General features: G+C 44.5%; 1 protein-coding gene across 2 annotated transcripts in view; it reads right to left on the bottom strand.

Moving 5' to 3' along the window:
* The window catches only part of SSH2 (slingshot protein phosphatase 2), a 199,576-nt gene that overhangs the window by 48,047 nt on the left and 126,862 nt on the right, over window positions 1-24,667 (bottom strand). For both annotated transcript variants that reach the window (XM_029082054.2, XM_029082058.2), the window contains one exon: window positions 1,709-1,812. In XM_029082054.2, the coding sequence (XP_028937887.1) occupies window positions 1,709-1,812 (104 nt within the window). The remainder of the gene's footprint in view (window positions 1-1,708; window positions 1,813-24,667) is intronic.

The raw sequence follows: 24,667 nt of genomic DNA, 5'->3' as shown, positions 1-24,667 counted from the left end.
TGATTAATTCCCCAGAGCACACCAAAATACAGCGCTGGGCTGTGGCAGCTTCCCTCTAGGCGTGAAAATCCCTTTGGAAGTTGGGGATGGGTGACAAGGTCAGAAAGCATTCACATCCTGAGGCGAACTAGAAAAGGTTTTCTTCCTCTTGTGGAAACACTTCTATGCTTCTACGATTCAGAAAGTTCCTGAGGAGGAATACTATTAGGTACCTAGATAAATTTAAAACTCTAATCTGCTGCATTTGCAATTGGATGAGGGTCCAATCAGGAGGTGAAATTGTCTCCAAAATAGCTGAGGTCATCTTGGCTGGAACCAAACATCATTATTCTTCTCAATGGGAACCAGTGTGTCTGGTTTTCACCTCTGACCTTCATGCACGCTCGAGGTTTGGAGTGTTGAATGCTCCCCTCCCAGCAACTGGCGATTTCTCCTGTCCCCGGGGGCACTAATCAAGAAAGCAGCACAGTGCGCAATGGACAGCTTCTTTCCTACAGTATTGTTCGGGATGTTTCTGATAGGTTATTCCCAGACTGACATTTTTCTCAGATTCCCAGAAATGACAAGAGCTGTGGAAAGAGATCTGTCAAGCTGAAGAGTGTCTCCCGAGCCCGGTGTATAATTCTTTGTCACTGTTGCCGCTTGTCTGTACTCCTGAGCTCCATTTCATCACTCCCATGATGAGGAGGTCGGATTCTACTGATTATATTCACACCTAGTTTATCAGTAGAGTTGTCCCTTGCTGTACACCTGATTACCTGATTTACAGCTGTGTGGGTTTGGGGAAGCGGGCATTTTTGGTCTGGAATTCAATCTCTCTTTAACTATGTAAAAGTAGATTCACTTTAAGTGGAACCTGCCTATTCTCAGAGAAGTGTTAAAGCAGTGTTATAGCAAGGCATAACACTGAGCCCCCTGAGCCCAGTACTACTAGATATCCTCCTCAAGATTAAGGGGAGAGAGGTGGTTTGTCCCTGCCCTTTTATCCAGTTTGCCTTGAACTCTTGAGATGCCTGGTGTAGTTTCTGCAATGCGAGGAAGCTGCTTCATTTTGCTCTGGAACCCAGCTCCTCTTCCATTATGGATGCTGGGTTTACTTGACACTGATTTTTTTTCAGAGGCATTTGTTAAGCGTCTACTATGTGCCAGGCACTGCACTAAGCATTGGGGTGGATACACTGATTCTGTCTTTTTTTAGAATGCATCCCCGGTATAAATGGTGGGGCACCTGACCTAAGATCCTTGTTCTAACTGATCCTACCATCTTAGCATAACAGGCCTGTCGTGGAAAGTGCTCTCATCTTCAAATTATAAATTTTCAGTATCAGAAGTGAACTCTGAAATTAACTCTGATTCACTAATAGCCACTGCTGGAGAATCAGAGGGATGGGCCAGCTGGCCCTTTAAGAGGCAAAAAATCAATGTTTTAATAGTAATCATTGTGGTATTTGTTAAATGCATATTATGTGCCCAGCATTATATTAAATGCTGCTGCAGATGCAAGATAATCAGGTCTCATATGGGGCTTACAGTCTAAGTAGGAGGGAGAACAAGTACTGAATCCCCATTTTGCAGATGAGGGAACTAGGGCACAGAAGTTAAGTGACTTGTCCAAGGTCACACAGCCGGTAAGTGGTAGCGCCATGATCAGAACGCAGGTTCTCCAACTCCGCCCCAGGCTCTTTTCACAAGGCCATGGTGCTTTTACCTGCATGCTTGTTGCGTCGGTGGCTGATTCTGGGCGTAGATGACCCATTTCCCCTCGGCAGGAAGAGGGCGGCACCTTTCACAGTGAGGAAACTTTCGCTGATGCTGTGGAGGGAAAAAAAAAAAGAGTTTGAACCAGTCCAGGTCATGGGAAAGACACCAAAAAGGAGACTGATACCTGCATCAGGTATCAGTCCTAGCTCAATTCTCTCTCTGCCACCCACATCAAGCCACTTTACTGGCAGAGGATCAGTTGCATATTCCCGCTGCCTGGCTGATGTTTTAGAAGACAACACCATGCTGCTGATGGAAACTGTTTGAAGTATAATGGCTTCTGAATAATTAATTTGGGAGCAGATATGGAAATAAATTACATCTCAATCCTTTCATCACAATCAGATATTCAGAAAAGAAGCTTTCAAGAGAGCCCCCCCAGAGAGGTTTGTTGATTTGGGAAAGCTAGAATACTGCCAGGGTTGGATAAGTCCAAGAGCAGTTTGTTTGAGGCGCTGCCCCGGGGGTTGGAAGAAAGGGAAATTGCTGATAACAACATACTCTATAATTTCCCCTATCTGTTATTTTATTGTCTGTCTCCCACCATGGACTGGAAGTTCCAAATAGACTGTGAGCCTGTTGCGGGGCAGGGATTGTCTCTATTTGTTGCTGAATTGTACTTTCCAAGCACTCAGAACAGTGCTCTGCACACAGTAAGCACTCAATAAATACAATTGAATGAATGAAAGGGAAACTTCTTAACCATTCTCTTGTTTTGTACTTTACCTAGCACTTTGTACATTGCTCTGCACATAGGAGAGAAGCAGCGTGGCACAGTGGAAAGAGCACGGGCTTTGGAGTCAGAGGTCATGAGTTTGAATCCCAGCTCTGCCACTTGTCAGCTGTGTGACTGTGGGCAAGTCACTTAACTTCTCTGTGCCTCAGTTACCTCATCTGTAAAATGGGGATTAAGACTGTGAGCCCCACGTGGGACATCCTGATTCCCCTGTGTCTACCTCAGCGCTTAGAACAGTGCTCGGCACATAGTAAGCACTTAACAAATACCAACATTATTATTATTATTAGTAGGTGCTCCATAAATACTACTGATTGATTGACAAAGTTCGTCCCCATTTCTAAACCTCCACCATCGCCTTCCCATTAGACATTGTGGTACACATCTCCAATCTTCAAATAATGATCCACTGCCCCTCTACTCTTGACCCTCTGGAGGTCTGGGGCAGGGCATCATAAGACTTTTCCCATGCTGGACAGAGGTAGCCGGTTCTTGCATATTCATCACATACTGTCAAATGAAGTTTCTACCTGTTGATCCCTGACGGTTGTGCTAAAACTAATGTTCAGGTAGTGCTACTCACAAGCAGCTGCCCCCTTGTAGCACATCTCCTTTCTGAAACACCATCTCCTCCAGGAGGTATTCCCCAATTCATTTTTCAACTCCCCAACTACCATTTCAGCATTTCCGTTTCACCTGAGCACTTGGGTATTCACCTCTCCCTACTCCTCCCCACCCCCCAGGGCACTTATGTACATATGTATGAATATTTAAGTAAGAATCTATCATTTTCTCTTTGTAATTTATATTAGTGTCTGCCTCCACCTCCTCCCTCCCCGGCAGATTGTAAGCTCCTTGAGGGTAGGGATCATAGCAACTCATTCCTTTATATAGTCTCCCAAGCATTTCTGCAGAAGTCTGCACCCATTAGAGAGTCAACTACTGATTGACTGACTGCTTGATAATCCTTCTTACTCTGATTATTACCTACAAGTTACCCAGAGGAACATCAGTTTGTAGAACAGATTAACCAACAGTACAATGCCATTGTTTGGTGAGTCATAAACTAATTGACTCATGAAAGAAAACAAGAAGTAAATTGAAATCAGACCCTCAGTGCTGTCACTGAGAGACCAAGTCTGTTGGCTTCATTTTTCCATTTAATCGAGTCGTAGGATGAATATGAAACTTGGAAGCAACAAGTGAGAGAAGAATGGGTCTTATAAAATGAAGAAATGTAAAACAATTCAGCCAGCTCCACTCTTTCAATTTGCATGCTCACGGAGGGGCTTTGGATTGTCTTTTGTTTCCACCTTTAAGTAAAGGAGCAAGAGCTTGCGGTCTGTTGCACAAAATGCGTCTCTTGTTACATTTGTGGTATCCACGTCATTCTGTTATGGGTCACTCTGTTTCACTTACATTACAGGAACAGCCTGAAACAAAACACCTAATTTACAGGATGAGGAGGGCACACCAAAGACAGGAAATGAAATTCACACTTCCATGAACACAACTGTTCTGCTTTCAAAAGTGTTCACACACAAAAAAAAGAAAACACAAAAGCTAAATGCAACATCCAAAGAAATAGTTGCTTTGGTCTTGTTTCCAATAAATAATGGTTTTCTTCATCTCTAAAGGAATCTAGAGCCTAAATTTATGCTTAAATAATTTGGTGGATGAGATTCAAAGCCTCTAACAACTCAATTGTTTGTCTGGTGAACAGGTGTGACTCTCCTGTTGCTACCGATCTACAAGGCTGATCTACAAGGCTAATGTTCACCTCGAGGCCTGATTTCCCAGCCTCTGGAGTTCTTTCACAACAAGATCATAACGAAACTTTAAAATCACTAAAAGACATGCATTGCTCCTGTCAGTTCAGAGACTAGCGCTGGCTGGTTCTTTCAAACCATAACGATATAGTTTCATACAGTGCAGTAGAGATGTAAATAAGCTCATTTATCTAGCAGAAAGTTACTCTTCTATTCATTACTACCATTTTCTCTGGGGGGTACACTTCGGTGGTCTGAAAGGGTTAATCAATTTCCCCCCAAAACCCTCCTTTCCCTCCTAGGGTGGCTTACTCAAGGTTGGGATAGGGGTAACTGAACAGTGAAAGGTCTTATTTACATATCTTTCACTACAGTCCAAATGTAACGCTTTCTGCTTTTGTGGAGGTGTCTGTCAGTCTGGAACAGCTGCCACTTGAGAAAGCAGGCTGATTTCTCTAATTGCAATCAGTTTGGTGGAAGGGCAGGTGGCCACTTTTCCCATACTGTAATGTATATTTCCAATCCTCCATCTTTTGGGATTGTTATATCCAAAAGATAATCACTCTTCCCACCTTCAAAGGCTTAGTAACACAGTAAGCACTTAACAAATACCATTACAAGAAAAGCTTTATTAAAATCACATCTCCAAGAGGCCTTCCCTGACCAAGCCCTCCTTTCCCCTACTCCCTCTTCCTTCTGCATTTGGATCTGGACCCTTTATTCACCCCACCCTCAGCCCCGCAGTACCTATGTACATAAAAATAATTTGTTTTAATGTTTGTCTCCCCTTCAATCAATGGTATTTATTGAGCACTTACTACGCGCAGAGCACTGTACCAGCACTTGGAGGCAAGCACTTGGGAGAGTACAATTATTCCACTCGCCTCCAAGTCCTTACAGAGTAAGGGACAATCCCAAGGATCTGAGCTTAACAGAAAGCTCTCTTCCTAAGGCAGGTAAAGGGCAGAGGAACAAGTCGATAAGGGGAGAAAGTGAAGAGGTTAGAAAGGAGCTCTGAGGAATGTGGAAAAACTGATTGTTCGGGGCCAGCAGGAAAGTCAAGGAGGTGAAGCTGATTAGCGGCACACCTCCAGAATCACTAAACGTCAGTGGTCAGTCTTTTCCCCACTTCCACCCACAAATTGGAGATAAACAAAGCTCTGACCAGAGAGAAATGAGGTCAGAAAATTGGTAGTAAACATCTATTCCCAAGGAGACTAGAAAGGAGAATGAACAGACCTCCAAGTCTGGAATACCCACATCTTAGCCGGGCTCTGAATTTCTGCCGGCAGCCAGCCGTGTTTGAAGGCTCACTCTTGTGCAATGTAGCCTGCAATCTAGCTGGGGAGCGTTTCACTGCAATGGCCACTTGGCATTTGTTTGGAATTTGATTCTGCATATTTGGAACAGTTAGATTTCTGCCTTACAGTGAAACTTTCAAATACCTCAACATCCCACATACCAACTCAGCTCCTTCTCTCGCCTCTCTTGCCTAGAGTACTAAAACGCTATTTGGTCTGGTTCACAGTGACATGCCCTCAAGTCACACCTGCACTCCTACAGGGCTGACATGACCTCACACCTGAGATACCCCATCAGTTCAAGTTAAAGGCCTAACTTTGTTGCAAGACCAAAGGGCATGAGAGGCTCCATCCCAGTTTCAACTCCTCAAAAGGGTGAAAAGAGGAAACCAACTAAACATCTAGCCTGCTCATTTTCAATTGGCCCCTTCTGAGGGGCTCTCTGAAAAGGAGTTCTCTTGGCATCTGGTCAATAGAAGCAGCCCTTCTTAAAGAAAATAAGCGAGATGTTGCCAAAGGAAAGGAAGTCAGGATCGTGCCCAGAAGCAGCTGTTTGCTGATGGCAAGCAATTTTGGAGAGGGGTCTCAGAGAGGAACAAAACAAGTTTTTCTTCCTGGGTTCTTTACCTCCACACTCCAGTTGCCTAGGCAGTCATCACAGCAACCTAGGCAAAGAGGAGTTAACGTCCCAGCTAACTGTAATTGCATCGTCTAAGAAAGGAGCGTGGATAATAAAATCTTCCAACATGTCGCACGGCCCAAATGACCATCCATCTATCTCCAATTGTAATGCCCTGGTTTCTCTTGCAGGACAGATAAATACGGATGCTCCGGAATTAGCAATCAATATCGTCCCGGTGCCTGCTGCAAAAGATCGGCCAACCGAGTCTAACAAAACAAGAGAAAAGGTCATCTTGCCTTGATGTATGAAACCTGGCTGCAAAAGTCAAGCTTGTCTCCCGGCAGAGAAAAAAACAAACGACTGGTGATGAACAAGGAGCTCGGGTTACACCCAGAGTCAAGCCAAGCCCAAACATTATTCCATTCCTGCTGTTAGGGCCTGACTCTTTTTGCCCCCTCATTTTATTTCTCTGCAATATTTCCAAATAGAGCATTAGTAGAACAATTAATAGTGTTTCCAGGGTCCTCCCTGTAAGTGTCCCAAATGCCTGGAATTGACACACCCTTGTTAATGCAGACAGAATTTCATTTCATTTCTTTCACTTGATCGAGGGGTGCCAACACAGGATTTGGTCAATTGTGGTCAAGGAAAGAAAGGGTAGGACAGAATCTCACTCTCCTGCTCCAACCATCAGGCCAGGTTGGCTCTCACTATGCTTCGGCTTAGATCTTCTTGACTCTCCAATGCCAAATCTGATTGCCCAAGTTCATTTTCCCCTTATTCTACTGTGCCCGAATCTTAAAATGTCAGAGAGCACGGTCATTTCAGGACGGTACCAGGATTATCAGTCTTTGCCCCGGAGACCTAAGGTAAGAAAAATGTCACCCCAATCCTCTTTTTCCCCATCCGCTTTGGCTGCTCAACCTCTGGACGAAAAGGAGCAGCAAAGTCTTCCAGTTCTCCCATTCCCATGCCAGCCAGGCGTGACTTGGGTCCCCGGGGCAATAAGGCTAGATGGTTGGCTGGGTCTCTCCAAAGGAAGCGCTCCTAGCCCCACCTAAACAAAACTATGTCTGAGGAGCCCATTGGAGGAACCAAGGCAGGATCTCCGTGCTCTGCCGATACACCAGGGCTGCTGGGTCGGGTGGTGTCTCTCTCTTTTCATTTGGTTTTCATTTTCACGGCATCCTCAGGACAATGTTTCAACTTGAGAGACAGAAACCCCGCTCGCCATAGCTGAGCAATTTTGTGCCATGCTGAAGGAGCTCTTTTTCCTTTCCAGTTCTGATTTTATTGATCGTATTTACTGAGTGCTTACCGTGATTTATTTTTTTTCCCCCTAATGACATCAGTCTGCTTTTGCCCAGCACAGGCCCTGGAGTGAACTGGCTTCAGGACCTCATGGCTCCTCCTCAACCCTTCCCAGAGGGCTAATGGCTGAAGACCCAGACTCCTATTCTGCTCCGGAGCAGGTGCTCCCCAGGAGGGAACTCCCTCTCAGCTGGCTCACAGAACATTCCCCTTGTAGACTGAATGAGCAAACTTCCTGGGAACATGGCACCAAACTCTCAATTCAAATGCTTTCCTTTCAAATGGGGAAGCTTAGAAGTCGAGGGCCCCGTTGAATGTATGAGCGCTGTGGAGGTAATGGGCCAAAATGTAAATGACTTGAGTGGTTTTCTTCCAAAATTTAAAATGCTGGGTGTGCTGGTTACCAAGAGACTGTAGTGCAGTTGGGAGAAACGCTCAAGGAAAAGAATGTGGAAATACCGTCCGGCATTTCACAAACCATTTAGTTTGCAAGATTTGACAACGGCTTCTGCAGGTATTCAAAACACACCTTCACGTGGAACGCACTTAGGCTTTCAAACTGTCGGCCCAAATTTCAAGCAAACCCCTTCCAAAGCTAGATATATGCATTTTTTTCCCCCCTCAGGCTCCAAGTTCAGAGCCTCCAACTGGTTCCTATCCCAGGGGTAGGGTCTTCCCCAATATTCTGGGCACAGCCACACAAACAGTGGCTTCCCAGGGTCCTCCCCATGGTCTTCTTTGCTGTCTCTTCCTCTGGAGGCTAACAGTAAGGGGCAATTACTCCCTCAAGATGGTATTTTGGCTGATATGTTGGTATCTTCTTAAAAGGTACCAAGGCTGTTTCCAGCCAAAGTCACGGGGAAGTCACAGGGGGTTTCCAAGTCAGCTTCCTCTTCGGCAAGGGGGTTCTTTGTTCGGACTCTCTAAAACTGTAAACTCGTTAAGGGCGGGGTATGTATCTGCTAATTGTGTTGTACTGTATTCTCCCAAGCACTTAGTACAGTGCTCTGCACATAAATACCACTGATTAACTGAATCCTTGGGTTTTTGAGGTGTAGCAGAGCTCTCAATTGGAAAGAGGGATAATCTATGGTTCCACTGACAGATCCTGAGGCAAAAATGGACAAGGACCTCATAGACTTGATGTTTCTGATCTTTTACTCGGTGCACATCCCCTATCCTGCTGAACAGTTTTCATCGAGTGCCCACAGGGCAGGGTGCTGTATTAGACTCCAAGGTCTGTGTTTGAAAACCTTGCTAATGGCAAGGTTTTTGCACTCAAGAAGTATTCCGTGTGACAGGGAGGACAAGGTAATAAACCTTCAGTCAACAGATACGGGCTCAGAGCATGCAATTTCAAAAATGGGGAAGGGGAAAAAGAGTGAATCAGAGCACTGGTGGGTTGGGGAATGAATGATGTTAATCCAGGGATGGGATGATGGGTCTTGAACTAAACAAGAGGAAGGTGCAGTGGAACTGTGATATCTTGTGCACGGGTTCAGAGGTGACTAATTTCTCAACTAGAAGGAATGAGAAACTGAGAGGCCTAGTGGAAAGAGCACTTGGGCTCTACTCCTGGGTCTGTCACTTGCTTGCACTATGACCTTAGGCAAGTCACTTGACTTCTCTGTGCCTCAACTTCAAAAAATGATGATTAAATCCTACTCCCTCTGACAAACTGTTTCCAACCTGATTGTCTTGAGGTTACCCCAGCACTTAGTGCTTGACAAATACCATCACTGTCATTAATTAACTAAATAAAATCAACCCAGGATGTGTTTTAGGACTAACACTGGTATTCTGGAAGAGTGAGAAGCTCTGGGGGAAATTACAGAAACTTTGCCCAGGCCAACCTCTTGCCGCAGAGAATCTTGTGGTCCTCATTTTCTGCAGGGTCAGATCACATCTCAGCTTCAGCCCTACATAGGTTGTCCAAAAATTGGAGGTAGATAGATCAGTAATAATAAGAAGAATTGTGGTATTTGTTAAGCATTTACTATACGCCAAACACTGAACTAAGAGCTGAGGTAAATACAAAATAAGTTTGGACACAGTCCCTGTTCCTCATGGGCCTCACAGTCTGAGGGATTGAATAGAAACTTAATCCCCATTTTTCAGATAAGGAAAGTTCAGGGACTTGTCCAAGGTCATGTAGCAGGCAAATGGCAGAGCCAGAATTAGAAATCAGGTCCCCTGACCCCCAGACCCATGTTCTTTCACTAGGCCACAATGCTTCTACTGGGAGGCTGCTTCTCGCTATGGGGAGTCCATTTCCTAGTTCCTTCTTCACCAGATGCTGTGGAAGACAAGGAATGGGGAGCTTTCGCCACTTGGACTGCATGGAGACCTGGGAGAAAATGATCAGATCCCAATCAATGGTATTTACTGAGCACTTGCTGTGTGCAAAGCACTGTACTAAAAACTTGGAAAAGTACATTACAAGAGACGCAATCACTGGCCACAAGGAGCTTACTATTTACAAGGGAGATGGACATTTAAACAAACTGTCTCATGGCAACAAGGTTCAGAACCCACACCAATGCCCAGTTCTAGACATTTCTCTTCAAAATCCCAAAGCTGCAAAATTTCTACTTGACCTGAGAGATCAATCATATTTGAGCGCTGTGTGCAGAGTACTGCACTAAGCACTTGGGAGAATCCAATATAACAGAGTTGTTAGACACATTCCCTGCCCACAACGAGTTTACAGTCTAGAGAAATTATTTTGGTTCCATCCTTAATTTCTCTTGGCCACTCCCCACCCTTTTACTCATCCCCCTCCTTGGCTCAGCAGAACCAGAGACTATAAATTTCTTTCTGCAGTGAAAACACTCTAGAGTCTTCTCCAGACTGATTTCCAGAAATTAAAAAGTGAACAGCTTCCTTGAATGCTTTGCTTTTGTTCCCAGTGGAGTCCCATACACCTCAATGCTCAATGAGAAAGAAAAAACACTAGTTCAGACACCAGGGTAAAAAAAGAACTTCCCAAGGACACAGTTTCTGAGCTTTCTGAGGAGAAAAGGCAAAACCGACCAACAGAAATCAGCCTTAACCAACTCCTAATGGTCATGCGTTTTGTGGCTTGGGACAACCCATCTTCAGTAAGAGAAGGAGAGAGAGACTGTCCAGAGACCCCGTCCTCCATCCCTTCTTTTGCAAATAGATGCTCACTGCTACAAAAGCTGCATGGGTTTATTTGCTTTTCAAACCATCAGTCATATTTATTGAGCACTGCACTAAGCACTTGAGAGAATACAATATAACAGAGATGGCAGACACATTCCCTGCCCAAAATGCGCTTACACTCTAATTTGCTCTTTGCAAACTTCATTGTGGGGGCTTTCTCGGTCCTGATTTCTAAAAAAAAATCAATCATATTTATTGAGTGTGTACTTTGGAGAAAGCACTGCACTAAGAGTTAGGGAGTGTACAATACAACAGAGTTGGCAGACTTTGCTCCCTGGTCACAGCGAGCTTAACCAGTAGTCCAATCTTCCAACGCTTTAAATCCACACCCACTTGTGAGATTAGAAAGCCGAAACAGGGTCACTGGGCATGTGCTTAGAATAGTGCTTGGCAGAGAGTAAGCGCTTAACAAGTACCATCATAATTATTGTCAGGGACTAGCTCTCCCTGGCTTTCCTTCTAGACTGTAAACTTGTTGTGGGCAGGGAACGTGTCTACCAACTCAGTTATACTGTACTCTCCCAAGAGCTTAAAACAGTGCTCTGCACACAGTAAGTGCTCAATAATCATGATTGATCAATTTTCAGAGAGGGCTATAGGCCGTAGGACTTTCAGTATGGTAGGGGCAGGAAATGTGTCTGTTATATTGACATGTCGTACTCTCCCAAGCACTTAGTACGGTGCTCTGCACACAGTATGCACTTAATAAATACGACTGACTGACAGCAAGTCCTGACAGATGAAGGGCAGGCAAGGACAATCCCGAGTTTTGCAATATTCCAGAGCACAATGTGAAAGGACAAGAATTCCAAATGTGTTACTTCTGGTTGGAGAGAAGAGGAAAATATTACAAATTGAAACCTCAACAGAGCGCTGAATTTTCTCTCTCCCTCTCGAGTAATCTTGGGCAAGAAGAAAAAGAGTAGAAGAGCAAAACCGAGGCTTCTGGGCAAAGCAGGCACAGATGTTGTCGCCCTGCCCCACAACTACAGGCAGGACTGCCTCTGCCTCCTTGGTTAAGCAAGTTCCCACAACCTCCAGCTCAACTTACTGCAAAACAGGCAGGGACCCAAGAAAGGAAAACACACTTCTGTCTTTCTGCAGGGGGTGGGGGGAGGAAATGAAGAGAAAAAGGAAGTTATTTTAACAGCAAGCTCAAGGAGAGTCCTTGGTTTGTAATGGAAATAGGCAATTGTGCAGCTAAAACCGTATTGGATTTCCAGCAGCTGGAGGGGAAAGTGACAGTCGAGGGGGTCTCTGAAGCCGGGATCCTTTGTGGGTTTGCTATGGTGTCTGGATATTCATCAAGCTCCGAGGAGTTTCATGGTACACCAGGACTGCTAGATCCTGCTCCTTCTTTCTCTTTGCCATTGGGTCACTGGGAGGGGGTGTATGAGAGGGAGATGGTGAAGGCACTAAACAACAAACGGACATATTGAGGGTCCAGCTTGTCTCTGGGGGACCTTGCTCTTCAAAGGGCAGCAAGAAAAGTCAGCTGCCTGAAATGGGGGAAAAGAATGCCTTCTCATCTAAAGGGTGCGGCCAGTCCCAGTCAGAAAACAAATAATGGAGGAGGTGGGCGGATTAGCAGATTGGATGAGCCGATTCACTGGCTCTTTTGGTTGGTTGTTAGGAGCTAAATTGGCCAGGTGCTGCTGTAGCAAAGCTTTGAAACCAAAGATGGTAAAAACATTAAAAATGCCCATTTTCTGAGGTGGCCCTGAGGCTGGTACAACAAGCTGACGAATGAGCCACAACGGCCAATGTGGTTGAAACCGTTCTCAATAAAAAGTGAAGACCAAAGGGCTTGGCGTAAACACTTTTTTTATGGTATTTGTTAAGCATTTACTATATGACAGGCACTGAACTAAGCGCTGGGGTAGATATAAGCTAATCAGGTTGGGCACAATCCATGTCCCACAATGGGTGGGCTTGGTCTTAACCCCCATTTTACAAATGAGGTAAATGAGGTATAGAGAAATGACTTGCCCAGGGTCACACAGCAGACAAGTGGAGGAGCCGGGCTTAGAACCCAAGTCCTTCTGACTCCCAGGCCCAGGCTCTATCTATTAGGCCATGCTTCTTCTCATTTTAGGAGCTTGGAAGGGTCTGAGCCGACTTTCCCATATGTAGGGCAACTGAAAGGCGCAACAAAGAAGAAAAAAAAAGTCCAGGCCAATGGAGGGACTAGAAGTTACTGCAAGGCTAGCAGGACTAACAAACAAACTCCAAAACAGCAGATTATGCCAGAGGCAGGAGAAAATAGGAAGTGGTATTCTGACAGTACAGCTAAGCAGTTGACACTTTTGCAACTTTAAAAAAAAAAAAAAGCACAGGAAAGAGCAGCGTGGGAACGGAGTCAGCTCACAGATGTTTTGTGTAAGCCACATTTTCAGGGACATCTGTATGTGTGTGTGCGAGGCTTGAGGGGGGGAGAAAAAAGCTGTTGTCAACAAGCCTGCCTGTCTGTTGTGTAGGGGAGGAGTCCCAGGGAAAGTGAGCTCTGGAGAAACTAGCTATTAGAGCCCTGTGAACTGGCAGGGTGGAGAGGATGGTTTACATTTGCAATCTTAAGGCTAAACTAATGTTCTGTCGTGGTGGGGCCCGTCAGAATTTGACAACTAGAAGGGGTTAAAGCCCACCTGGGTTTGGAGCTCCTGATATTTGGAGGGGCCACCACTAAGTTTGGGAAATTCTTTGATGCCCAGAGAAGTACAGCCCTGACCCAGGAGCTCCCCTAAACCCTTAGAGCAATCTGGAGGGGGGAGAATGTCAAAGTAGAGAGGAAAAAAAACAACCAAAAAACAAATAAAAACACACAAGAGCTTCCCACTTCACTCTTTCCTATACTCATTCATTCAATAGTATTTATTGAGCGCTTACTATGTGCAGAGCACTGTACTAAGCGCTTGGAATGAACAAGTCAGCAACAGATAGAGACAGTCCCTGCCGTTTGACGGGCTTACGGTCTAATTGGGGGAGACGAACAGACAAGAACGATGGCAATAAAGCCTATAAGCTACCCTCCACATGAAATAATAATAATGGTATTTCAATCAAGGGTATTTATTGATTGTAATATCAGGTAGTAATAATAATAATTTGCAGTATTTGTTAGGTGTTTACTATGTGACAAGCACTGTACCAAGCACTGGGGGAGACACAACATAATCAGGTTGGATTCATTCATTCATTCCTTCAATAGTATTTATTGAACGCTTACTATGTGCAGAGCACTGTACTAAGCGCTTGGAATGTACAATTCGGCAACAGATAGAGGCAATCCCTGCAAATTGACGGGCTTACAGTCTAACTGGCGGAGGCAGACAGACAAAAACAATAGCAATAAGTAGAATCAAGGGGATGTACATCTCATTAACAAAATAAATAGGGTAATAAAAATATATACAAATGAGCAGATGAGCACAGTGCTGAGGGGAGGGGAAGGGATAGGGGGAGGAGCAGAGGGAAAGGGAGGAAAAGGGGACTTTCCATTATGGGGCTTACAGACTACGTAGGGGAAACAGGGTATTTAATCCCCATTTTACAGATGAGGAAACTGAGGTCAGGCTCACACAAAATAGGAACTCAGTAAACACTTCTGATTGACGTAAAACAAATCAGGTCTCGACTATGTGAGGGATAAACACCCAGATTGTGGATTACAGAAACCTTCTTCTTGTCCCCTTACTGCTTCCCAGTTTGTCTCATTAGTAATTATCAGCGGTGGGCTAAGGAAGGAGATAACGTGACTCCATGTTAGGAACATGGCGCTAAGAGTCAGGTTTAGTCATGGGCTCTGGTTGAGCAGGTTTCTTAACATCTCTGGCCTCTGCTACCCACTGGTAATACTGGGATACACATTTAAGACACATTGTCACATTTCCTGAGAAATGTGGTTCAAAAATGTACCATAAAGATATAGGCATGGATGAGTTGGGTGTATTAGTCTCTGCCCCCCAAAAGGTTTTGGAGACAAATGAGTTAACTTGTAGAAGAATGGTTTGAGCTTTCTGGAATCAAGGTGCTTGTGATGGATGGGCCAGACCTTTTTAGCTTATGGCTGCTTTAGACTATGTATAAAGAAAGGTTTCCCCTGGAATGTATACACTATAAGACTTGGGTTTTATTTGTAAACGATCCTAGAGGCTTTTTCCTGAAATAGGATCTCACTTCCGGACAAAAAGCTTGCTTCTTTCTGAAGCCCTGAAAGGTCGTTTGTGGTGTGACAGACTCCAACCTTCCGCCTGTTTCCAAGGCGAAAGAGCTAGAAGTCGGGTAGAAAACCACCACTGGGACTCCTTCATTTTACAAGTGGGTAATCTTGTTATTTGAATACCATTACTGGCTAGGGTAATAAATCAATGGCATTTATTGAGCACTTACTACGTTCAGAGCACTGTACCATTTACAGTGCACTTAACTGAGTAGGCAGACATTCTCTGCCCACACTAAGTTAACAGTCTAGAGAGGGAGACGATAGTAATATAAATAATTTAAAATACATGTAGTTGGGGGACAAATTGAAAGCACTTGGTAAACTGAGGTGTGGGAACTCTCTGTAACTTGGAGGCAGCATGGCCTAGTGGAAAGAGTAAGGGTTGAGGTGTGACCATGGGCAAGTCACTTAACTTCTTTGTGCCTCAGTTTCCTCCCTCCTAATTAGACTGTGAGCCCTAAGTGGAACAAGGACTGTGACTGACATTAACTTGTATAGGCCTTGACTCTATTTATTTCCCCTTGACTCTATTTATTGCCATTGTTCTTGTCTGTCCGTCTCCCCCGATTAGACTGTAAGCCCGTCAAAGGCAGGGACTGTCTCTATCTGTTGCCGACTTGTTCACCCCAAGCGCTTAGTACAGTGCTCTGCACATAGTAAGCGCTCAATAAATACTATTGAATGAATGAATGAATTGTATCTACCCAGAGCTTAGAACAGTGCTTGACACATAGTAAGCACGGTGCCAGAAAGTTCCTAATACCGCTAATATTATTATCCAAGCTTTCCCTGTCTCCCACTCACATATAATGATGAGTTGGCTTAGAATGTACTTGGAAGAACAGAATCAGGGGAAAATGCATCTATCCAATGATCTTCAACTGGGGTCCCTCGACACACTGGTGTCCTGTGGAATCTTCCTGAAGTTTCCCGAAAATTTGGGAATGTTGCCCATTTTTCAATTTTGGGGCACAAGTTAAGGGCATGCGTCCGCTCGTGCGCATTGAAACAAGGATGGTACTGCAAAACAGAGACCCTGACACACAGAAGTGGCCTGTACACAAAATCCCAAGCCTTGCCTACTTCCTCTTCTTCCCCACAACTCCAACTTTCTTCACGTTTTTCCCCCCTCCAAACAGCCAAGAGTTTTTGCCTGGGAATGGTGAGTAAGGGGGCAGGGGAATAATGAAAATAATGGCACTTAATAAGCGCCTACTATGTGCCAAGCACTGTGTTAAACCCTCTGATAGATACCACGTAAATCAGATCGGACACAGTCCTTGTAAGCAGGAGAGGTTATTTACCCTGTTCTCCCCGCCCAGGCTCCAGATATGAATGTTTACACCACCTGGCAAATCTTAAGCAATGATAATATTTACATACATCTGCCGCATCCTTTAGTTGCTGAATATCTTATATTTTATTCCTGTTTGGCTGCGGGTCTAAGTACCGACTTGGACAACTGTTAATTTGTCTCAGTTCATTTTCCTTGTGTTGAACAAGCACAATACCATACCTCAGAGGAGGCTCAACAAATGTCACTTCAGGACGACATTGGCAATTAACTTGAAATTTGGGGTCCCAGAGCAAGTTTCACAATCAGCACCTCTTAACCTCCTCACCAGCTTTTTCTACTACTGATACCCAAAGGAATGATGATGCAGCGAAGGCTGCTGATTGGCATCGACCCACACCCCCTGTTGCCATGGGATGGTTCCCCTCACTTCAAAGACAGGGTCCTCCTCCTCCTCCTCTCTCAATGCAACACGCTGGGTTCTCTTCCTGGTTGTAGTCTCCTAGCTGGCCCCACCCTCTTCACCCATCTGAACGACGACACCGACGATTCGAAGGCATCGAGTGCACAGCATGCTACAAATGCAAGCATGAAGGTCATGGTTTCCTCTCTCTGGTAGTAAGCATCAGGCAACAAACATGATGGCAAGTTTCTCTCTTCTGAGTCACAAATTGCTAAGAGGAACAGCTTGTCTTTTAGCTCCAATTTCCAGGCTCTGTAATGCCTGATACTAGGGGGGAGATTTTTCCCTTGTGATTTATCCTGTTAAAGCAGTGTGGATCCATGGAAGGTGCACAGGCCTGGGAGGCAGGGGATTTGAGTTCTAATTCTGGCTCTGCCCTTTGCCTGCAGTGTGACCTTGGGCAAGTCATTTAACTTCTCTGGGAGTCCTAATCTGTAAAATGGGGATTCAATACCTGTTCTCCCTTTTGCTTAGACTGTACGTTCCACATGGGATGAGGACTGTTTCCAACCTGAGTATCTTGTGTCTACCCCAGCACTCAGTACAGTGCTCATACTTAACTCATTCATTCATTCAATCAATCGTATTTATTGAACACTTACTGTGTGCAGAGCACTGTGCTGAAAGGACTGAGATAAACTTTGATGCTCAAACGGCTAGCTCTCGGAGGGACTTTGGTTCATGGACAAACTTTAGCATAGGCTTAACTGCTGCAACAGGCCCCTGCTCCTGTGTAGTTGAGTTAGGGGGAATACGGAGGAAGGCTCCTCAGCAGGAAATCCGAAGAGCATGTTCATTATCAATCAATTAATGGTATTTATTGAGTGTTTACTGGGTGCAGAGCACTCTCCTAGGTGCTTGCGAGAGAGTTCAATACAATGAAGTTAACAATAATAATAGTATTCGTTAAGCATTTACTATGTGCCAAGTATTGTTCTAAACTCCCGTGGTTAGATACAAGTTAATCAGTTCAGACACAGTCCCTGTCCCAAACGGGGCTCACTGTCTAAGTAGGTGGACCAGGTAGAACCTGAGTTGGTAGACATGATCCATTTCCTCAAAGGGTTTTAGACATGTATGTATATATCTATATATATATATATCTAAATATCTGTCTCCCTCTCTCCTTCCCCAATCGTCAGACTTTTACCTCAATAGCTTTCAACATCTCTTCATTGATGTTCATTTTTCTTGAGGTATGACAACCAGGATGGTTTCTGGGTAACCAAATTCAGGGTCGAGCTGGGATTTGCCAACTGAGCTGTGCCACCCAGAATGAGCCGTGGATTTTAAACTAAATTCTTCCTTATGTCACTTTACTATCAAACATGTCTAGGTCATTTCCTGTCAGGCTCCAAACTTTTAGCATCAGGGAGGACCAGCTGAGGAAAACACTTTTATACAAAGAACTTCCCCCTTTCCAACGGATATTACCCACACTGATGATTTGGCCAGAAGGACTTAAGTGAAATTAATTAAAATCCACCCAAGCTCTGAAAATGCCTTTTTAAACAAAACCCTCAATAATGAGGCTTAGTCGTTTGGGTGCAGTAACAAGCAACAGAAGCCTAGGGGCAATTTCAGCTAGAAGAATGTAGCTGGATTTTACAAATTCATCTGTATTCCATTAGAAAGGATTTAAATGCAGAGGAGAGGTGAGTAGGTAACACTAACAGCAGAAAGCACGACAAACTTTCTTGGCCTGGAGCTAAATTAACGGCCATTAAAAAATATGGCAGTTTTTAGGCCCTCGTTTCCTCTTTCCCAAATGGAGAATTCAGCCAAAGCCCAAGAGAATCTTGCGATTGGGAGCCATTATAAAGGCTCCTGTGTACCAGGAGAAATAAACGGGGGTGAGGAAAGTGGGGGGTTGGGAAAGTGAGTGGGTCCTGACCAGAAGTACAACTGAAGTCCGCACCAATCATCTTTCTTGCATCTAACTGTCAACTCAGTTCCTACCCAGTTCCTCACATAGGGCACCACTGATAACAATAATAATAATTTTCAACTGTATTAAGGGCTCAGTATGTTCCAAGTACTAGGCTAAACGTTGGGGTAGAAACAATTCAATCAGATCAGGCATAGTCTCTGACTCAGACAGGGCTCACACTCTAAGGGACAGTTTCTGAATCCTCATTTTACAGATGAGGAAACTGGGGCCCAGAGAGGTCAAGTGACTTGCCCAAGTTCACACAGCAGGTAAGTGGCAGAGCTGGGATTAGGACCTAAATCTCCTGACTCCCAAACTCATGCTCTTTCCCTTAGGTCATGTTGCTTCTCTGTGAGTGACCTTATGTGGTAAACGTTTGATCATGCAGGTTGCGGGGGAGGGAGACCACCCTGGTCTTTCACAATGCACCGATCCTAAATATGATCCCCAATCCTCCAACTCAAAAATATTGCTTCAAATTCTCCTATGAAGCAACTCCTAGCTCTTTGTTCATTTTTAATTTTGATCTTAGGAAGGTGATTGGCTGAGAGACTAGAGCACCAACTGGGAACCAGGAGATCTGGATTCTAAGGTCTCCTCTTCTTCCCCCAACCCTGCCTTATTTTTTTAACTGACACTTGTTAAGCACTTACTACAAGTACTATCTGTACGAAGTGATGGGGTAGATATAAGACAATCACATTGGACACCGTCCCTGTGACTGTGTGTTAAAGGAGGACTTAATCTCCATTTTACTGATGAGATCACTGAGACATAGAGAAGTTAAGAGACTTGTCCAAGATCATACAGCAGACAAGTGGCAGATCTGGGATTAGAACCCCGGTTCTCTGACTCTCAGACCAAGGCTCTTTCCACAGTCAGAAGTTACCGGTGGGCTAACGAGGTGCACATATGTGACTCTCACAGACTACAGCTCTGGATCAGCTCTGGATCAGAATCAAAACATTAACCTGTAAATTCCTGGCTTCCCCAAACCGGGCCTTGTCATTCAATTTTTGGGTGACATTCCCAGCTCCACAGTCCTTCACAATTAAAGCCACCCTGTCACTTGGAACGTTACTGTAACTGAAAATAATGAAGTGAGACAGCCTAAGGTCAACCTACTGTCCTTCTCCATATTAGTCGGGGCCAGAACGCTCTATATTTAGACAAGGTATGCTCACCTCCTCCAAGTTAGAAAGAGAATCAGGCCCATCACCTCGCCTGAATTAGGTAGTGATGACTTCACCTTCGGCAGAAGGGTAATAGAGAAACTGAGAAGAGAGCGACCGAGGCCTAGCCTTGATTGCCCATGGCCATAGCTGAATCCTATCTTGATTACACAGCATTTCACACGGATATATTACCGGCAGTGCATAATCTCTGACACACACACATATACAAAAATCCCTCTCTATCCTGGGCACAGTCATACCTGGAGCAGGGCAGTGAGTACCTTCCGGGTAAATCAAGCCAGGATTACCACACCTAGAGGCAGTCAGACAAAGAGCCAGCTACGTCACAGGGTGAAACGTTCGGTCTCTCAGTCACTCGGCAACAGGAACAAACAGGTTTCCTACCTGCAAACCACAACTACAAAAAAAACACCAGGGTTTGGCTGGGGTGCTACTCCTCCAGCCGCCAAACTGGCAGACACCGGACCACGGCAGCCAGCAAAGGAAAAACTAAACTGTGGGGTGGGAAGGGGGGAGAGTAACACCTGCCTAAAACATTCACAAAAAGAAACTCTTTGGATAACACTGGGCCCAAGAGGTAGGCTTTAAAAATCCTGAGGCTGGTGTTAAGCCCGATCAGGTAAACGGTGTCATGACAGGCAGCAGTCTAACACAGAGGATGTAGCGGGGTGACGTCCCAAGAGCTGGAGAGGCTAGGAGGGTGAGACACAATAGCGGGACTAAAAGTCCCAGGACCCTGGCCAGCGGTGGCCCCTCCCCTCCTTTTCTTTCACTTGTACCCCACCCATCCAACCAAGCAAGAGGGAAGGCGAAGGAGGAACAATAATTAGCCCCTGCTTCTAAAAACCTCATCCGGCCTTGCCACTGCTGCAGTTTGTCTTCTGGGAAGGCAAGCCCTGCAAGCTGACGTACAAGTGACTGGCTGATTTATAGCCAGGTCTAGCTCAGTAGCCCTGGTGGTCCCAAAGGTAATTCTACCTCTAGGAATAGAGTGGAAAGATGTCAGTAGTAACAATAGTATTTATCTAAGCACTGTACAAAGTACTGTACAAACAACTGGGAGAAAATACACAGACAGGAATTAAACACAGTCCCTGTCCTCTATATGGCTCACAATCTAAAAATCACAATTAAGGAATTCCCCCCTTGCAAGAACTGAGAAAAATCTGGCTTCTCTGATAATAATCTTGACGGTATTTGTTAAGCATTTATCATTTGTCAGGCACCGTTCTGAGGTAGATACAAGCTAATCAGGGTGGACATAGTCCCTGTCCCACATGAGGTTCACAGTCATAATCCCCATTTTACAGATGAGGGAACTGAGGAATAGAGAAGCGAAGTGACATGCCCAAGATCACAGAGCAGACAAGTGGCGGAGCCGGGATCAGAACCCAGGTCCTTCTGACTCTCTGGAGGGCACTCCCCCACCCCCAAAAAGTTACATTCAAGGAATTCAGGGAGCATACTTCCCTACTTCTTAAATCCAAGTATAACAAACAGCAAGCTGTTTATCTTGATTCAAAGGAAATTGAAAGCTGCAATTAGGAGTATTTCTACTGCATGGAAGATAAGCAGATGTTGGATGTTTTCCCAAAGCTTTTTGTAGTGTCGCTGAAGAGGCTGGGGGAATCTGCTTTCCATTTCAGTTGCAATTTTATTGCTAATTCTGAAAAGGTGGTATTTTGGGGTATTTGTTTTCCCCTCCCACTCTGCTCTAGTCCTTGCATCTTCCACAAGGCAAAGCCCTCTCTCCTCAAATGCGACATACAATTACACCCTCTCTCTCCGAAGCGTGATTGAAAGCACGTCTTCTCCAAGAGGCTTTCCCTAAGCCCTCCTTTCCTCTTCTCCCTCTCCCTTCTGCATCACCCTGACTTGCTCCCTTCATTCATCCCCACTCCCAGCCCCACAGCACTAAGTGCTGCATGTACATGCCTGCAATTTATTTATATTATTTTCTGTCTTCCCCTCTAGGCTGAAAGCTCACTGTGGGCAGGGAACATGTCTGTTTACTGTTATATTGCATTTTCCCAAGCACTTAGTACAGTGCTCTTCACACAGTGAGCGCTCAATAAATATGACAGTGAATGAATGAATGAAAAGGGCAAATTTAATTCCTGGTGTAGTCTAGAGGCTACCAAAAACAGTTACACACATGGCCTACCACTTACCTACTCTGTGAACTTGGGCAAGTCACTTAACTTCTCTGTGCCTGTTTCCTCATCTGTAAAATGGGGGTTAACTATCTAGTCTCCCTCTCTCTTACACTGGGAACCCCATGTGGGAAAGAGACTGTGATCTGCTTATTTCTCCAGTGCTCAGCATAGGACTTGGCAGCTAGTACGCACTTAACAAATACTGCAATTATTATAATTATCAATACACACACCTGCATGTTCTATTCTTATAGTATTTTGCAAGAAGCAGTTCGGCACAGTGGAAAGAGCCTGGGTGTCAGAGGACCGGTCTTATAATTCCAGTTCTGCCACTTGCCTCCAATGTGACCTGGACAAGTCAGAACTTCTCGGTGCCTCAGTATCCTCATCTGTAAAATGGAGACGGGAACACCTGTTCTCCCTCCTTTTTCGACTATGGAACAGGGACTTTTGTCCAACCTGATGATCTTGTATCTATCCCCGACCTTGGTGCAGTGCACAGCACAAAGTAAAAACTTGAAGACCACAATAATGAGAAGCAGCGTGGCTCAGTGGAAAGAGCACGGGCTTTGGAGTCAGAGGTCATGAGTTCAAATCCCAGCTCTGCTGTGTGACTGTGGGCAAGTTACTTAACTTCTCTGTGCCTCAGTTACCTCATCTGTAAAATGGGGATTAAGACTGTGAGCCCACGTGGGACAACCTGATTCCCCTGTGTCTACCCCAGCGCTTAGAACAGTGCTCTGCATATAGTAAGCGCTTAAGAAATACCAACATTATTATCATTATTATTCTTCTTAGAAAGAGTCCGGGCCTGGAAGTCAGAGGACATGGCTTTTAATCCTGGCTCTGCCATGCCTTCAGTGGGACTTTGAGGCACAGAGAAGTTAAGTGACTTGCCCAGTTTCCTCCTCTTCAAAATGGGTGTTCAATACCTGTTCTCTTTCCTACTTAGATTCTGAAACCTATGTGGAACCTGATTATCTTGATTCTAACCCACTTAATATAGTGCTAATAATTATCATCTAAACCAAAAGTCATCCAAAGCTCTAATCATTCATCCCCACTCCCAGCCCCACAGCACTTATGTACATGTCTGCAATTTATTTATTTATATTATTGTCTGTCTTCCCCTCTAGGCTGAAAGCTCATTGTGGGCAGGGAACATGTCTGTTTACTGTTATATTGCGTTTTCCCAAGCACTTAGTACAGTGCTCTTCACACAGTGAGCGCTCAATAAATATGACAGTGAATGAATACTATACCACACTATAACAAGGTGGTTTGGTCAAGTTGCTATTTTAACTCATTCAATTATTTCAATACCATCAATACATTCATGCCTGATTTTTGCAAAAAAGTACCAAACCAAAGTAGGTGATCTAATCTGAGATCCAAGCCTTTTATTTTAAAATGGATTTGCAATCTCTTACAAATGGGAAACTAACCGCGTAAACACGTAATGCCGTAGAACTAGAAAGAGAACTACTCTGGTGCCTGGTTTAAATTTACACAGATAAACACTTTGGAATGTTTGACCCTTCTGCAAGTTACATTAGAAATAACAGATTTTACACATTCTCTGTATTTAAGCCCTGCATATCTTCAGATTCTTCAATGAAAAAACTTGGTTCAAAGGCCAATACCTTTTTATTGAAATTCTTATTTAGCCAAAAAAAAGAAACATCTTCTTTGGGACAGAAAAACACACACCTCAAGGCTGAATGAATGAATGAATGAATGAATTTTTATTGGGTGACTAATCCCCTATTAAGATAAACTACTGAGTTTTCTCTAGGTTGGGTGCAAAATTCCAGAGATGTTGTCCAAGACCAAATGGGCTGGATTAAGACCTAAATAAATTGGATGGGGCAGCAAAGGAGAAATAGTATGTTAAACCTGATCTCCCACAGACCGCTAAACACTCCACCCTGAACTTGGTAGGTGGCCAAATCAAGGGTTTTATAGGCTACAGAATCCTAAACCTTCAGTGCCACACACAAGTAACCTGATTTATTCCACTGAGAGGCTCACCTTTGGTAGGGGAGATCCAGGCTCACTGAACCTCCCAATCAATCTCACAAATCAGAATCTGGGATACCAAGAGCACCTGGTTTAAAGGCAATTAGTTTTACCTCTCAGTGAAGCATAACATCAATCAGTGGCATTTATTGAACGCTTCTGTGTGCAGAGCATTGAACTAAGCACTCAGGAGAGCACAATACAGAGTTCATTCATTCATTCAGTCATATTCATTGAGTGCTTAATTGTGAGCAGAACACTGTACTAAGTCCTTGGAAAGTACAATTCAGCAATAGAGACAATCCCTGCCCACAATGGGCTTACAGTCTAAAAGGGGGGAGGCAGACATCAAAACAAGTAAACAGGCATAAATAACATCAATATAAACAAAATAGAATCACAGATATACACATATCAAAACAAATAAACAGGCATTAATATAAACAAAAAGAATTAGGGCTGTGGGGCAGGGAGGGGGTAGAGTCAGGGCGGTGGAGAGGGGAGCTGAGGAAAAAGGAAGCTTAGTCTTAGTTACTACAGAGTTGGTAGACATGTTCCCTGCCCACAGTGAGCTTTACATGCCAATTTTTTCCTGAAAGTCACAACTGCTCAGAACTTTTCATCGTCTCTGCCTCCCTGGATTCAGTCAAACATAGCAGAAGCACTTTACCCCCAGTACCGTTTCTGTTTATCACTCGGCGCAC

Source organism: Ornithorhynchus anatinus, chromosome 17 (assembly GCF_004115215.2).
Source record: "Ornithorhynchus anatinus isolate Pmale09 chromosome 17, mOrnAna1.pri.v4, whole genome shotgun sequence".
In the NCBI taxonomy this organism is placed as follows: domain Eukaryota; kingdom Metazoa; phylum Chordata; class Mammalia; order Monotremata; family Ornithorhynchidae; genus Ornithorhynchus; species Ornithorhynchus anatinus.
Note: the sequence above shows the minus strand (reverse complement) of the source record. Positions and strands in the feature narration are given on the sequence as shown.